The sequence below is a fragment of the Squalius cephalus genome, assembly GCF_949319135.1.
Source record: "Squalius cephalus genome assembly, chromosome: 12".
NCBI lineage: Eukaryota > Metazoa > Chordata > Actinopteri > Cypriniformes > Leuciscidae > Squalius > Squalius cephalus.
In genome coordinates this window covers 32,389,865-32,406,085 of record NC_137133.1, presented here as the reverse complement: position 1 = coordinate 32,406,085, position 16,221 = coordinate 32,389,865, and the positions used below count along the sequence as shown (strand labels likewise).

The 16,221-nt window shown below is 38.1% G+C and overlaps 1 protein-coding gene across 1 annotated transcript; it reads left to right on the top strand.

Moving 5' to 3' along the window:
• The first annotated feature begins 135 nt into the window (after nucleotides 1-135).
• On the top strand, nucleotides 136-16,137 carry fkbp1b (FKBP prolyl isomerase 1B). Its single transcript, XM_079889159.1, has 4 exons — nucleotides 136-275; nucleotides 4,173-4,220; nucleotides 14,773-14,885; nucleotides 14,976-16,137. Exons 1-4 carry the CDS (start codon nucleotides 239-241, stop codon nucleotides 15,102-15,104), a joined length of 327 nt encoding a protein of 108 aa, XP_079745285.1. The 5' UTR covers nucleotides 136-238; the 3' UTR covers nucleotides 15,105-16,137.
• Nucleotides 16,138-16,221: the final 84 nt, after the last annotated feature.

Below are 16,221 nucleotides of genomic sequence, written 5' to 3'. Positions count from 1 at the left end.
CAATTTAAAAGTGTCGTTTATGGATGTTGCACACAGCACACTATTCCAGAATCTCATAAAAAGTGAGGTCATCATCAGAACGGAATGTTGCCCAATATTATATTTCACCACGGGACGGGTTGACCATCGCGCATACAGTTAAGCTGATATGACAGTGGGCGGAGTGCAGTAGCGCTGTAGTCTCTCACTCTGTCTCTCTCTCTCTCACACTACTGTAGGAACTATCCGCGCGAACAGAATGGGTGTTGAGATTGAAACAATATCTCCAGGAGACGGTAAGATGCTATGATCTAATAAGTTCGAATTTCAAATTCCCAAACGTTCTATCTAGAACGACTGGCGAATTCGAATGTTGTTTTGGTACATTGTAGCGGTAAAAGCGGGATTACGGGAACATTCTGTCGCTCTAATTACATAATCTTTTAACATTCTTGAATTTTCATTGCATATTATTTGCGTAAAGAAGTCAACACTTATACAGATTCAACGAAATAGCCATCGCTATGATGAGGATGTTTCCGCTCACTGTCGAGTCAGGGATTTATCGTGTGTCTGTGCCCAGCAGAATAATGTGCCATGCGTGCCAACTCAAACACTCTTCTCATTATGATTCCTCACTGCTCTGTCAGAAATGTGCCTTCAGGGTTTCCTCTACAACATGCTTGTAGAATGATTTTGCTGATGAAACGCAGGTAGATGTTGTTGAACATGTCTCAGATGGCAGCATTCTTGCCCTGGCTAGACATGAGCTTTGATGTTAATCCGAGGGGGGTTTGCAGGATAATTTGGCACAGTTGGCAGAGTCTCTGCTGGTCTGGTCTTATGGCACAGTAAGGTGCTGTTATGTGACTGACCGCCACTTTGATGCCACTTTCATTGACACAATTCAGAATTGTTGACATTTATATATGGATGTATATCTTGTATCTGATTGGCCAAACAGATATAGAGTATAAGCATTGGGACCACTCATTACTTCATTGCCTATACAAACCACTAAAAAATGTGGGGTCTGTAAGATTTTTATGCTCACCAAGGCTGCATTTATTTGAGCGAAAATGCAGTAAAATAGTAATATTATGAAATATGATTAAAAAAAAATTTTTTCTGGATTTCCATCATTATTCCAGTCTTCAGAGTCTCATGATCCTTTAGAAATCATTCTAATATGATGATTTGCTGCTCAAGAAACATTTCTTATTATTGTCAATGTTGAAAACAGCTGCTTAATAATTGTGGAAACCATGACACATTTTTTCTTTGATTAATAGAAAGTTCAAAAGAACCAAGTATATTTATTTGTAACAACCTAAAAGTCTTAACTGTCACTTTTGATCAATTATTTTGTCCTTGTGGAATTATATATACACACACACATATATATATATATATATATATATATATATATATATATATATATATATATATATATATATATATATATATATACACACACACAGAATACTAAAATATCTTTAATATCTAAGTACAAATGTGCATATCATTTCATGTGACACTGTAGGCTATCTATATCATTTATTTATTTTATATAAAGCTTGCCAATATTGCACCAAGAAAACATCAAAGGTAAATCCAGTCTATGATTTTAAATGATAGACTTTTATTGGGCTATTACTTTACTGTATTTAAGTCACTTTGGCTAAAAACATCAGAGAAGTGACACTCTTGTAACACTCAACATGCCTATATGCTTAAAATGGTTACATTTGTGTTTATGTTTTTTTTATATACTCAGAATTTGGGGCTGAGAGTCTGATTATTCATTTATAAGTTTATATGGACCAATAGGAGGCCATATTAATGAGCATTATTATGAAATGATCAATAGAAGCTGTAAATAAGTGCTGGAGTGACCATGAGCTCATATGATTTTGACACCTTTCAGTCGTAAAATTCTTGGCACAAGTCATCAAACTCAAGAACTGCCTACCGGGGTCACCAGTGTCAGGAATGAATGCGGCGTAATGGCGCTTTTATTTTTCTTGCTCTGCTCTGGTCGCTTGCGTCTGTGGGACGCTCTCGACCGACATCCTATCTGACCCCCACCAGCCTGCTGTCATGTGGCTCACATTCCTGTCCAGCTCCCACACATTAATCAGACACCACCTCCACCACACACACACACACACTTTTCCTGATCTGCCCTGGTCTGCAGATGAAGACCATACCCAAGTCTCATGACTGTAGGAGCTGCTCATGGATTTATAAGCGTTTTTATTGATCCCTTTAGGGTTTGTGGATTAAATTAAGCTATTTCCACAATTAGTTTTTTCCACTGTGGTCTATTATTCGTGTATCTATTTTAGACAAACTCTGGTTGCATCCAAAATTGCATACCTATTATATAGTAGGTGAAAAAAGAAGCATGTGACTAAAGAAGCATGTCTGAATTTACATACTCATAAAAGAGCAGGCAAAAAGTCCCCAGATGACCTACAACTTTCTGTGTGCATATGACACTTTACTATCCCATGAGGCCACGGTAGAGGATTTATGAATGAACTGATGCTTGTAGGTCATATAATAATGACAACATGGCGAAGTACGTCTGGATTACATTCATACTACACACACTCATACTATATAGAACATTAACGGTCGTGAAGTAGCTAATTATTATTATTCAAAATAAGTGCCTAGTCAAGAGAGTATGCGATTTTCGAATGCAGCTAATGCTAATCAGAAACTGTGGTTGGTTTCATGCCAATCAGACCTTTCTTTCTGGCCATAAAAAGCTGCCAAGGGGACAAAACGAAATACAGGAACTCTGTTAAAAGCCTTAGAAGTGATCATTGTACATACAGTATCCTGGTAACCCTTGTTACCCAGTTGCCTGATTAAGACGTGAGTCTTGAAGCTGTGTGTCAGCCAGCCAATAAGATTGGACCTGGATATTTGAGTCAGCTCTTGCCATTTTTATGTGCAGTACACATCAGACGATCAGTGAACAGTCAGCGGGGGTGTCGTCTTAAAGGGATACTCCACTTTAAAATGAAAATTCTGTCATCAAATACTCATCCTCATGCTGAACAGAAAGGAAGATATTTAGAAGAATGTCAGTAACCAGACAGTTTCTGGTACCATTGACTTCCATAGTAGGAAAAAAAATATACTATGGAAGTCAATGGTACCAGTTACTGTCTGGTTACTGACATTCTTCTAAATATTGTTCAGCAGAAGAAAGAAATTCATACAGGTTTGAAACAACATGAGGGTGAGTATATGATGACAGAATTTTCATTTTAAAGTGGAGTATCCCTTTAAAGGAGAACTCCGGTCAATTTTAACATTGATCTCATTTTTTTGTAAATTTGGAGTGCTGTCAGTACAGAGAACAACGACAAAAAACACCGTGTTATCCTCTTTTTAAAATTTGCACCCTGTTGACTTCAATGGGGCAAGTTTTAAACCTGCTTTTAGCCTCTTAACATCCTTGATGTGTCATTACAAGTGCCCAGCCATGTGAGTGATTCCTTCAGAGTGAACACGGGTCAATCTGACTGCAGTAGATGTGAAAGATATTAATAAAAGTGATGTTATTTCAGCCAGCGCACATACCTGTATTTATTTCCTGTTTTCGGTCGAAGTCCACAGTAGTCGATTGTCGAGTTCACGCGCGTGATCATAGGTAACTAACTAACTGCGCGAACTCGACAATCGATTACTGTGGACTTCGACCGAAAACAGGAAATAAATACATGTATGAGCGCTGGCTGAATTATTATAATTTTTATTCATATATTTCACATCTACTGCAGTCAGATTCACCGTGTTCACTCTGAAGGAATCACTCACATTGGCTGGGCACTTGTAATGACACATCAAGGATGTTAAGAGGCTAAAAGCAGGTTTAAAACTTGCCCCATTGAAGTCAACAGGGTGCAAATTTTAAAAAGAGGATAACACGGTGTAGGCAACACTGATTTTGTCGTTGTTCTCTGTACTGACAGCACTCCAAATTTACAAAAAAATGAGCTCAATGTTAAAATTGACCGGAGTTCTCCTTTAACTAGGAGTTAATGAACTGAGAACATTAGCTACAAGCTGAAAAAGCTTCTTCATCACCAGACTGTGATGGTGCCAGTGGATATTGCGGTATAACATGTTATGATTCTCAGCACTAACTGTCTCGTTCTCTTCTTTCTTCACAGGAAGAACTTTTCCGAAGAAAGGACAGACATGCGTTGTGCATTACATAGGTAAACTATCTGCTGATGTAAATGCTCACATATGTTGTTTGTTGGGGTTTCGCTCAGACGACTGGTGCGCCATGCAGACGACCAACTCAGACAGACGGGAAACAGGATGTCGATAACAACATTCTGTCTCCTGTTGTTTAATGTTTTCTTTCCTCTTGGGTATCCCAGTGAATATCCCATTCTCTTTGAAAACACAGGTAGACCTTGATATGTATTGCAGTTCTTTCCCTGTATTGAATTGCTTGGTCTTTAACTACATAATAAGCCCTTATAATTATTGCTTGAACTATTGTGCAAGACACACAGTACATTGCCAACTGGATCAGAAAATCGATGCCTTTTCCACTCATTATGTTCATACCGTTGCCGATAATACAATAATACAACAAAAAATCATATAGAACCCAAACGTTTCAACTGTAGTGATTATTTTTGTCTCTGTAGGATAAAATTGATATTTCTTACGGAATATTTTTAATACTGCCAAAAAAAAAGACAAAAATATGATTCTTTCCTGTCTTTTCAAAGGGATCTGCACTAGGGTTGATATAAACAGTTTGAGAGCGAACTCTCAGTGTTATTATGAGCTAGATTCAGGCAGCTCTGACTGTGAGATCATTAGCACTCAGAGCAGCAAACAGGGTCAGACTCACTGCATACGTCAATACAGCCCTTCTGCAGCACTTAATATAGCACTGCAGGGCCTTTGCTGAGAGCCCTCGAGCCCTCGAGCCCTGGAGCCCTGGGGCCGGTTTCACAAAGCTATTTTAGACCGGTCTATAGTGTTAGACAAGTCTAAAATTTGCTCATAGACTAGTCTAATGCAAGTTAGACTGTTTCACAATAATAAAGACTGACTTAATTTAGACCAAAACAATTAGACACCTTACCCCCAGGCTAACTTAGGTCTAAGACTCTATGTTACCTTGGCAACCAGCTGTAACAATCAGTTACATTACAAACAGCCAAAAGAAAAGGGAAAATGGCTCATAATTGAAATATTTCTTCTTGTTACTACTTTCTCCGCTAAATTTCCCAAGTAAAATGTCCTTGTAACTGTTATACTCCTCCAACAAACACATATTTTCCGCTGGGGTAAACTGCACCGAGCGGTTGAATGCGCTTACTCGATCCGCCATGTTTTTTGTTTTGAAAAGTGTCTTATTTTACCCAGAATGCACTGCAGTGTAGTCCTACTTAAGATAGTCAGAGTCTTATGTGCTTTGTGCAACGGCATGATTTAGATGTCTATCTGAAGTCTGACCATCTACTATATCTAAGCCATAGTCAAAGTCTATCTTTGTGAAACCGGCCCCTGGAGTGAACCAGATACAGAGACAGGCAAGTCATCACTATTCAGCCACACTCTTTTTGGATGAAATGGACAAAAATCAATAGGGCAAATGATTGGAGATTCGGAGCAGGAGGAAAGTTTGGGCTTAAGATTTAGAATTTAAAATCTGTCTGCAGTGACCAGATAAAAAAAAAAAAAAAACACAAAATGTGAAATTAGAGGTCAGAAACCATGTTTCATTGAGGTCAGAAGCCATAAGCAACAGAAAGCGTTTTCTAGTCCATTTATTTGTTTCTATTTGTTTAGCTCATATCAGAGAATTAAATCAAAGCAATGCAAATGGGTGACTAAAAGAAAAGCTTTGTGACTGACTGTCACTTGTACACCATGTGTCCTAATATGACACAACAAAGTCTGTATAAGACTATAAAAGCTTCTTTTCATGTAAACCAGAGTAATCAGCCTCAGCTGTGATGAATGATTGGTGTTACACTGAGGCACTGACTATAATGCTGCATGGTAAATATGACACTTACATTAGCAAGGTTTTGTCAGGGTTGAAGTAAAGGATGAGACGAGGACTCAGAGATGCAGAGATATTAGCTTTTATTTGTTAAATAAAAAATAAGACAAGACCAGTCAGCTTGACTTGGCAGGATAAGACTCGGTAGCAGGACACAACATGGGATCAGGACACAAGGAATGTAAGGCTGGCCACACACTTAAAGAATTTAAGCCCAATTTTGAGCCCAATTTGCACCCCCAAGCGATCGAGGGGGCGTGGCCATATTCAATGCTTGTCGCAAGTAGGGCTGGGTATCGTTCAAATATTTTCTATACCGATACCTTGACTTCGACAACGGTTCCTGAATGACACTTTTTCCGAAAACAATTTTATGAAATCTGTTTTAACAAGATTACATTACATTACCTTTGGTTTTATTTTTTCAGTTTGTTGACTTTTTTTATGACTCAATGACTCATATATGCCCTGTGGTCAAGCGCACACATAAAGCTTGCCGCAAAGTGGTTCGTCAGATTTGTCGTGTTGCCGGTTTTGGCAGCAATTATCTTGTTGCAAATATTGCATTGAGCCTGGTGAAATGTAGCCACACTTTTGATCTTTTCCACATCTATGGGGGTTGGGACGCTTACACACTACAGCCTCACGTATGAGCTCTGGGCGTAAGCGGCATAAACTAGTGTTTCTCCTTGATGCCTCGCCACAGCCAATCATGCTGCATGCTTATTGGCTAACTGATGTTGATGAAATTAACCCCTTCTTAGGTATCGAAATTTGGTACCGAACAAATACATTTTTTGATACTCGATGGTATCGAGGCAATTCGCTCGGTGCCTAAAAAATATCTAACTCGATACCCAGCCCTAGTCGCAGCAAGCGACTTTGCCCAAAAAATGTCCTCTATTTTTTTTTTCTCAAGTCACGTTTGATCTCGTGAGTCTCCTTGAGATCTCCTCTCACTTTGAAAATGTTACTACAGTCGATAGGTGTGCGGTCTCGCTGTCCGGACGAATCTCCGAGTTTGTGTATTCGAATGATTAAAATGCTAAAAATCGGTTGAAACTGGCCTTATGTCTGTGGTCTCCCACGGTTTTAAAATTGGTTAAGACATGAAAATCGTCTAGTGTGTCCCAGGCCTAAGACAACAAACACAAGCAGAATATATGTGGCCCTGGATCACAAAACCAGTCACAAGTCGCACAGGTATATTTGTGGCAATAGCCAACAATACATTGTATGGGTCAAAATTATCGATTTTTCTTTTAGGCCAAAAATCATTAGGATATTAAGTAAAGATCATGTTCCATGAAGATATTTAGTAAATTTCCTACCGTAAATATATAAAACATTTTATTTTTGTGAGTGAATGCAGCACAATCGCAAACATAAATGGACAACTTTAAAGGCGATTTTCTCAATGTTTCGATTTTTTTGCACCCTCAGTTTCCAGATTTTCAAATAGTTGTATATCGGCCAAATATTGTCCTATCATAACATCAGATATGATACATCAGATGTATAAATCTCAATTTTAAAAAAACTGACCCATGTGACTGGCTTTGTGGTCCAGAGTCACAAATAGCAAGCAAACAAGGCAGGTAACGAGGGAGAGCAGGTGGGGCAAATGAACCAATAATCGGATAACAAAGATGAGGTTACGACAATAGACAGGAGAGAAAATGGCCAAAGAAACAAACATGACAAGCCATGTGCTCACATCAAACATGAAAAAAAAACTGGCCAGCTAACACAATCACAACAGAAGCCATGTGCTCAAACAGAACAAGAACAGGAACACACAGCTAGCTAGTAATGAGCCTCGTGTTCACACAAAACATGACATTTCCGAAACAATTCTCTTATGCTCGTCAAGGCTGCATTTATTTGATCAAAAATAGAGGAAAAGCTGTAACATTGTGAAATATTATTACAATTTAAAATAACTGTTTTCAATTTTAATATATGTTAAACTGTCATTTATTCCTGTCATATCAACGCTGAATTTTCAGCATTTATAGCATAGTCATAGCATTTTTCATATTTTCATTTTTCAGCATCATCAGTGTCACATGATCCTTCAGAAATCATTCTAATATGCAGATTTGCTGCTCAAGAAACATTTCTATTATCCATGTTGAAAACCCCCTTGGTTATATGGGTGTAAATGGAAGGGAAGTAGGGAACATTTCATTTTATAATTTTGCAAACATTATGGGGATGTTAATTCTGAATGGTCTCTTAAAAACTGAATAACTTTGAACAAACGTTCTATTAATGTTACTGGAAAAACGTTTGTGCACAACTTTGAGAGAACCTTGCTGAGAACGTTCCATGTTATCTGGACAGGTTGTTTATTATCAGCAGTCATGGCCAAGTGAAACGGGATGGATTTTATTATGGGCTCATGCCTGAATTAGCAGAGACCCCCACCCCGTTGCTCACCTACTATTCTCTCTGACCCAGGCGGGCAGAACAAATCAATTAGCCCAGTCCCGCTGGGTCCCCTGGGGTTTATTATTAGAGCACAGGAAGCCATCAGATCTCTCGTGACTGGCGGCTCTATTAATAACAATGGCAACACGATGTATAAATATGTTCTGAAGAGACACCCATGTGATTGGTGGTGGCACTAGGAGAGCACTGTAATGGTAATAAAGAGAAACCCACTATAGGTGTCCAGTTCCCAGGCATTCAGAGGCAGTAAAGTAGTGTTGTTATGGGTATATTCCCTTCTTTAGATTTTAGAACATACTTCCTTTTGTTCGAGCCACAGTTCAGTGCTTTAACCTTTTTTAAAGGAATAATTGACCCCAATACATAAATGGTCTCTGCAGTTATTCTTACCTACTACTACACATAATGTAACGTTTCATACACTTCATTTTGTTGATGACAAATTTTCAACATAATTTTTTTCTTTTTGTATTTTTATATCACTTAAAACAAGATTATCCCATTCAAATCTATCGGATAAGATGCTAAAAGTAAGGTCAAAAGTAATCAAAAAGTAGTCCGATCATATTACCTAAAATGTGTAATGTAATAGATTCGGTAACTACAATTTTCATCATGTAATGAATTACAATTTGTAAGAAATACCCAGCACTAAAAAAACCTACTTTATTGCATGGATCACAAAGATGTTTTGCAGATGTTTTATTGTCCAAGCTGCTCTTTGTTTGTACAATAAATGTTACATTTTTGGTCTTATCCGCAGCAAATTGTTTTTCATCCATAGTGCAAGAGCTTGTATAGTAATCATATTTGAAAAATAGGCTTTGAATCCCATCTGGAAATAATATACCATCCGGGCACATTTGGCTTTCCTTTTTCCAACTAAACTATGATTCTAGATGCTGGCATATTCTGGCATTCTGTATAGTATGGATAGTCTGGAAATTGGGATGCAGCCAAGGTTTCAAGTTCTGGGAATGAGTTGTACAGGTCACCACTCAGCAGCCTGTAATATGAGACTGAGTTAGTGTGGAGATTATTGGACAAAATGAAGACGGACACCTTTTAAACGTCAGTAAGATTTTCTTCTTTGAAAGAAATGAATACTTTTATTCAGCAAAGATGCATTAAATTGATCAAAACTGGCATTAAAGACTTTTATATTGTTACAAAAAAATTCGATTTAAAATAAAATGATGTTCTTTTGAACTGTTAAAGAATCCTTAAAAAACGTATCATGGTTTCCACAAAAACATGCTTTAAAAATTGATTGTTTGTTGAGCAGCGAATCAGCGTATTAGAATGATTTCTGAAGGATCATGTGACACTGAAGACTGGAGTAATGATGCAGGAATAAATTACATTTTTTAAATATTAAAACAGAAAACAGTTATCTTCACTACACAATTTGACTGTTTTTACTGTATTTTTAATCAAATAAAAATAGACTTGGCACTAAAAAGTGATGTCTTATGTGGATATGTATATACTGTATATGTATGTGCTGCTTTTTGATGTTGAGAAGTCAGCTGCATTTTAATATCAACAACTAAGGATTAAAATAGGAGCGTTAATATTTATTAACATCAATATTTATTAACACCATCATTTTATTGAAATACCAAGTATTGTTTGTCTTTATCATCATCCAGCACTGTTTTAGCTTTCTCTCTCTGCATCTGATGTTTCCGCAGGAATGCTCTGATTTGATGATACATGAACCCATGAGTTTGCCATGCCATGTGGTTTTCTGCTGACATGTTTTTGAGTTGAAATGTGCCAACAAATCTATAAGAGGCAGGTTCATTCAGGTAGCGTGTGCATCTAATTACATTTGACGCTGACTGAGAGAAACCGACTGCCAGCTCGGGTAGACAGATACTGTAAGCTGAGGTAAAAATAACCATCCTGGCCTCCGCCGTCACGCTCTTTCCCACCGATCTCTCACGCACAGGTTCAGGAACCAAGATTGACTTTAGGGTTTTTATTCACTGAAAGCCGTTAGATCAGGTTCGCATCTGCTTGTCTACATCCATCGGGCACAGAAAAGCTCCCACCCAACATGACCGCTGTAATCATGAAAAATAATTTACAGTGGAGCTGTAAATTACAAGCTGCGAGATATTCTGTGACTTGTAACGATCCTGGGTTTGTAAAGCTATTGACATTAAAATCTCACTGTTAAAGTCGGCATGAAACGGAAGTTGCAATTTTTGATTTGATTTGATTTATTTTGGATTTGACAGACAACATAATCCAAAAGGATCGCATGTTAAAGTGTGAACACTTATTTCCAACATGGTCCTTGGTGTTTGAACAATGTTTTTTTTTCCTTTCTATTGCGACATATCCAAGTGAAACGGCTTTTTGAAAGAGAAAAAATGTTGGGTGGAACTTGATTTTGTCCATGGGGAATTGATTGGATGGTTTTGGTTTGCTATTGGTCGACAGGTTGCCCCGCCCTCATGCCGCTAAACACATCATCAGAGAAGAGACGTTGCTGCAAGAGGGAGGGGAAGTTCTTCTGATTAAAGTTTACAAGGCACATGAATTTTTTATAAAATATGCATGGATAAATCATTTATAATATATGCTGGGATATTCCATTAAAAAAAAATTGTCATGCTTCATTGCGTTAACACATATACAATTATCTCCAAGCAAAACTACGCAATATGCTTACAAAAGCTTTACCACATTTTTAATAATATTTAAATATGTCAAGGTCAAGGCCACTACTGTATACATATACAAATAACATGACTTGATTTATACTTATATTTGTTTTTGGAGTATTTTTAAATTGATGGACAATTATAACAGTATATGAACAATTTAACAACATGCTAAAAACTTTTGCTCGGGCAAGCACTATTCACATTCTGAAAATGTAAAAATCGCGTTTATAAATGGTAATTGTACAGATTGATAAAAGTTCCAAAGGTTTGATAGAGCAACGCTGGATAACTTCAGTCAGTTAAGTTCATTCATAAATAATGCTTTAGTTCGTCCTTGTAGTAGAACAAGTTTCTGTTATAATATACTGTCTGGTTCTGGAATGGAGCCCACTCTGCAGATATCTTGGCGCAGAGAGCTTCCTGGAAGTCCCAGTGAAATTCAAGGGGGAGTGAAAGCTAATACTTTACTGTACTGTAAGAGAACCATCTCTCAGCAGAAGGAACCTTTATATCTCCCTCAGCATGGATGAAACTGAAATGAATGCTGAATAATAGTGTGTCAGACAGACTCCCCATGTTATTGTGTTTATTTTTCGCTGTTAAAAAAGGGGGAAAACACTTAGAACATTTGGAAAATTTAAGAATTTTGAAAGTAGCATGTTTGTAATATTAATGTTCTAATAATCAGCCTTATTATTGCCAATAAAGTCTTATTGTTTGTAAAATATCAAAATAAAATGTCAAAAATATCAATTAAAGGTGGTTAAAAAACAATAGAAATATTTTTTTTTTTTTTTTTATCGTATAATTCATTCATAATTAAAGTTTTAGTTAAAGATTATTTTCAATTTGATTGAAATTTTGATTGACACCCCTAGTTAAAATATAAATGTATAAATAGGAGATATTTAGAACGGCATTATTTATTTGTTATTTTTTTTGCAATTCTTATTTAAGTACTGTATATCTGACCAAACTAGGCAGCTTTTGTTGCTAAATATTACAATCTTTTATTACGCTTTATTATACATTTGGCCTTTATGACTAAAGACCTATTCTTATATGCATGCTTACTATAATAATGGAGGACCAGAGTGTTTCTGTGTGTATCTTCCTCTCTATTTCTCTTTTTCTTCCTTTGATATAGACGGAGGCAAAAGGTGACCTACTTGGGTGGCCGGCTGAATAATCTATTGAATTAGGCCAGTGTTTCATATTTCATTCTTTTTGTTCATTTAGATCACAAGAGCTCAGATTCCACAGGAGATTTTGATAAGCACAGAAGCGCTCCCTCTGATGGGTCAGCTGTGTGTTAGTGGACCATGCCTGATTTTAAAGCCTGAAGACATCCTGAAGGAGTTAGCTAAAGAGAAATGAAATTAGCATCGACCTCTTTATTACAATTTTCTCTTATTTTCTAAAGGATTAACTTTTGGATTCTTACATGGCACAAAAGAAAATGTAAAGGAAAAAAAAAAAATCTATAGACTTACATTTAAATAGAAACTTAAGGCATGTCTGGAGACCAGAATATCACACAGACTTCTGGGGCCAGCCAGTACACCCTAAAAACATCCAGACCACCCTAGCAGCCACCTAGCGACATCCTAACAATCAACCAGAACACACTAACAGCCGTCTAGCAACACCCTAAAAACATGCAGAATAGCAACACCCTAACAATAACAACCACCAAGAACACCCTAGCAACACCCTAAAAACCACCAAGAAGACCTTAGCAACACCATAGAAACATTCAGAACACACTAGCAATACTCTAAAACATCCAGAACACTCTAGTAGCAACACCCTAACAACCACCAAGAGCACCCTAGCAACACCCTAAAAACCACCCAGAAGTCCCTAGCAACACCATAGAAACATCCAGAACACACTAGCAATACTCTAAAACATCCAGAACACTCTAGTAGCAACACCCTAACAACTACCCAGAACACATTAACCACCTAAAAACAACCAGAAGACCCTAGCAATACTCTAAAACCACCCAGAAGACTCTAGCAATACCATAACAACCAGCAAGAGCAGCCTAGCAACATCCTAACAACTATCTAGAACACATTAGCAACTAGCAACACCCTAAAAACCACACAGAAGACCTAGCAATACCCTAGAAACATCCAGAACACACTAGCAACACCCTAAAAACCACACAGAAGAACTAGCAACACCCTAGAAACATCCAGAAAACCCTAGCAATACTCTAAAACCACCCAGAAGACCATAGCAACACCCTAGAAACATCCAGAAAAGCCTAGCAATACTCTAAAACCACCCAGAAGACCATAGCAACACCCAAGAACCATCCAGAACACCCTAGCAATACTCTAAAACCACCCAGAAGACCATAGCAACACCCTAGAAACATCCAGAAAAGCCTAGCAATACTCTAAAACTGCCCAGAAGACCATAGCAACACCCAAGAAACATCCAGAACACCCTAGCAAATAGCAATACTCTAAAACCACCCAGAAGACCCTAGCAACACCCAAGAAACATCCAGAGGAAACATCTCTTGTGTTTGTTTCACCCAAGAAACATCCAGAACACCCTAGCAATACTCTAAAACCACCCAGAAGACCATAGCAACACCCTAGAAACATCCAGAAAAGCCTAGCAATACTCTAAAACCACCCAGAAGACCATAGCAACACCCTATAAACATCCAGAAAAGCCTAGCAATACTCTAAAACCAACTAGAAGACCATAGCAACACCCTAGAAACATCCAGGAATCCCTAGCAATACTCTAAAACCACCAAGAAGACCATAGCAACACCCAAGAAACATCCAGAAGAAACATCTCTTGTGTTTGTTTCACCCAAGAAACATCCAGAAAACCCTAGCAATACTCTAAAACCACCCAGAAGACCATAGCAACATCTTAGAAACATCCGGAACACCCTAGCAATACTCTAAAAACACCCAGAAGACCCTAGCAACATCTTAGAAACATCCGGAACACCCTAGCAATACTCTAAAACCACCCAGAAGACTCTAGCAACAGCCTAACTACCCCCTATAACCCCATAGCTTCATGGCCTGTGCAAAAGTTGCTTGAGAAAATGTAAAAAATCTAGTTGTCACTGGGTATTACTGGGTATGACATCAGTACAAACAGCTGGGATTATTGGATCTGTTTGTGTGGGCACTCCACAGGTGGCGGATGGTTGATGTGGACTGTCTGTTTCACCAGCTGTTGTTTTGAGACCAGTGTTGGGCTGTCAGTTTTGTTCCACCATGTTGCACAGTTTGAATCTGCAGTTAAATGGACGCTTGAGGATGTTGTACTGATGGTATCTGTTGAGCTCTTGGTCCAAGGCTGCAATTACTGTCTCCTGTGAGCCTGGGAACTGCAATCGTGCTTGTTTCTTCGTCAGCTGCTTGTCTGTTTAGATGTGGCAGCACTTTCCCCTTAATCTTAGGATTAGATTTTTTGCGTTATGAACAGTAAACGGTTTTAGGGAACCACCCAGAACACTCTGAACTGAGTGTTTCTCTTTTTTTCTTCAGAAAAGAAAAAAAAAGAGTTTGCTGTAATGATGATAATTGTGTATTTTAATTGTATGCTATTAAATTGCAGGGATGCTGCAGAACGGAAAGAAGTTTGACTCGTCACGAGACAGAAACAAGCCCTTCAAATTCAAGATCGGCCGACAGGAGGTCATCAAGGGCTGGGAGGAAGGAGTTGCACAGGTATTCGAGTCTGATGATGTGCTGCATGTACTCCGGAGCTAATCTTTCTTTGGAGTATACTTGCTCTATAATATTTCTACCTAATTTCAGATGAGTTTGGGTCAGCGGGCGAAGATCACCTGCACCCCAGATATGGCTTACGGGGCCACAGGACACCCTGGTGTCATTCCTCCCAACGCCACCCTTGTATTTGATGTGGAGCTGCTGAAACTGGAGTAAACCCCTAGCTGTTACAGGGCTGAAGTCCTCAAACGGAGAAGGAGAAACACTAGTCCCCGCCCCACCAACAAAACCTTCATCATCTAAACACTCTAGACATCATCTTTTGTGTTTGTTTGCCTAAATGCAATATGTAGACACTGTTTAGTTACTTTAAATCTTTTCTACTCATTCTACTTACTATTTTGGCATCTCGTTTTCACTTTGCTACATGCAGTTTTTTTTTTTCATACTACATTTTCCTGAAAATATGTGAATACAATAGAATCATTAAATCAGTATTTTAATTTGTACCAGACTGAATCCGCCGGCTTACTGAATTTAGTAGGGTTAGTATTTTACAGAAGGATATAATGGGTTATAATTCTGTATTCCGAGGGGCATTAACAACCACTGTCTGCATTGCCACTTTTGATAAAAGTATATCCTGCTGAATGCATGTGATATAAGGATAATGTTACTGTATTTACTATATATTTTATATATAAATCCATCCCTTATAAATATTTGCTGTAAGTCTCATACGTGGAACAAACTGAATATGTACGATGGAGTGCTTTGGCTTCAATGAACGTTTTATCAACTTGCTCTTAAAGTCGGCATGAAACGGAAGTTGAGATTGTAATTTTTTCCTTGTTGTGACGTATATCCGAGTGAAACGGCTTCTGAAATTAGAAAAAAATGTAGGGCGGGGCTTGATTTCGTCCTTCGGGAATTGATTGGATCGTTAGAGGTTGGGCGTTGCAAACAAAATGGAGGCAGATTTGAATGCCAGTTTACATTCAGTTGTGGAGGATTTCTCTCCACCGGACTCCCCACCGTTACCCTCCCATGAAGGATTTTTTATTTTATTTTATTATTCCCGCGAACCAAGATGAGTCAAGTCAAGTTATCAGCCTTATTAAACATTCTCTGTTATCAGTCAAGTTCACCCTCGAGAGCATCTCGATAGCCGCACCCTCATCGGCTCTGGCCGCACCCTTTCGCCATGGCACGTGACCGAAAGAGAAGAGAGGTCGTTTCGAGGGGGGAGGGAAGGGTAATGTATTTGATTAAAGATTATAAGGGTACATGAATTTTAAAAAAATAATGAAGTGCACAGATAAATCATTTATAA

Coding starts and splice junctions, on each gene's coding strand:
- fkbp1b (XM_079889159.1), top strand. CDS start 239: ATGGGTGTTGAGATTGAAACAATATCTCCAGGAGACG. Junction 276..4,172: donor AACAATATCTCCAGGAGACG/GTAAGATGCTAT, acceptor CTTTCTTCACAG/GAAGAACTTTTCCGAAGAAA. Junction 4,221..14,772: donor ATGCGTTGTGCATTACATAG/GTAAACTATCTG, acceptor ATTAAATTGCAG/GGATGCTGCAGAACGGAAAG.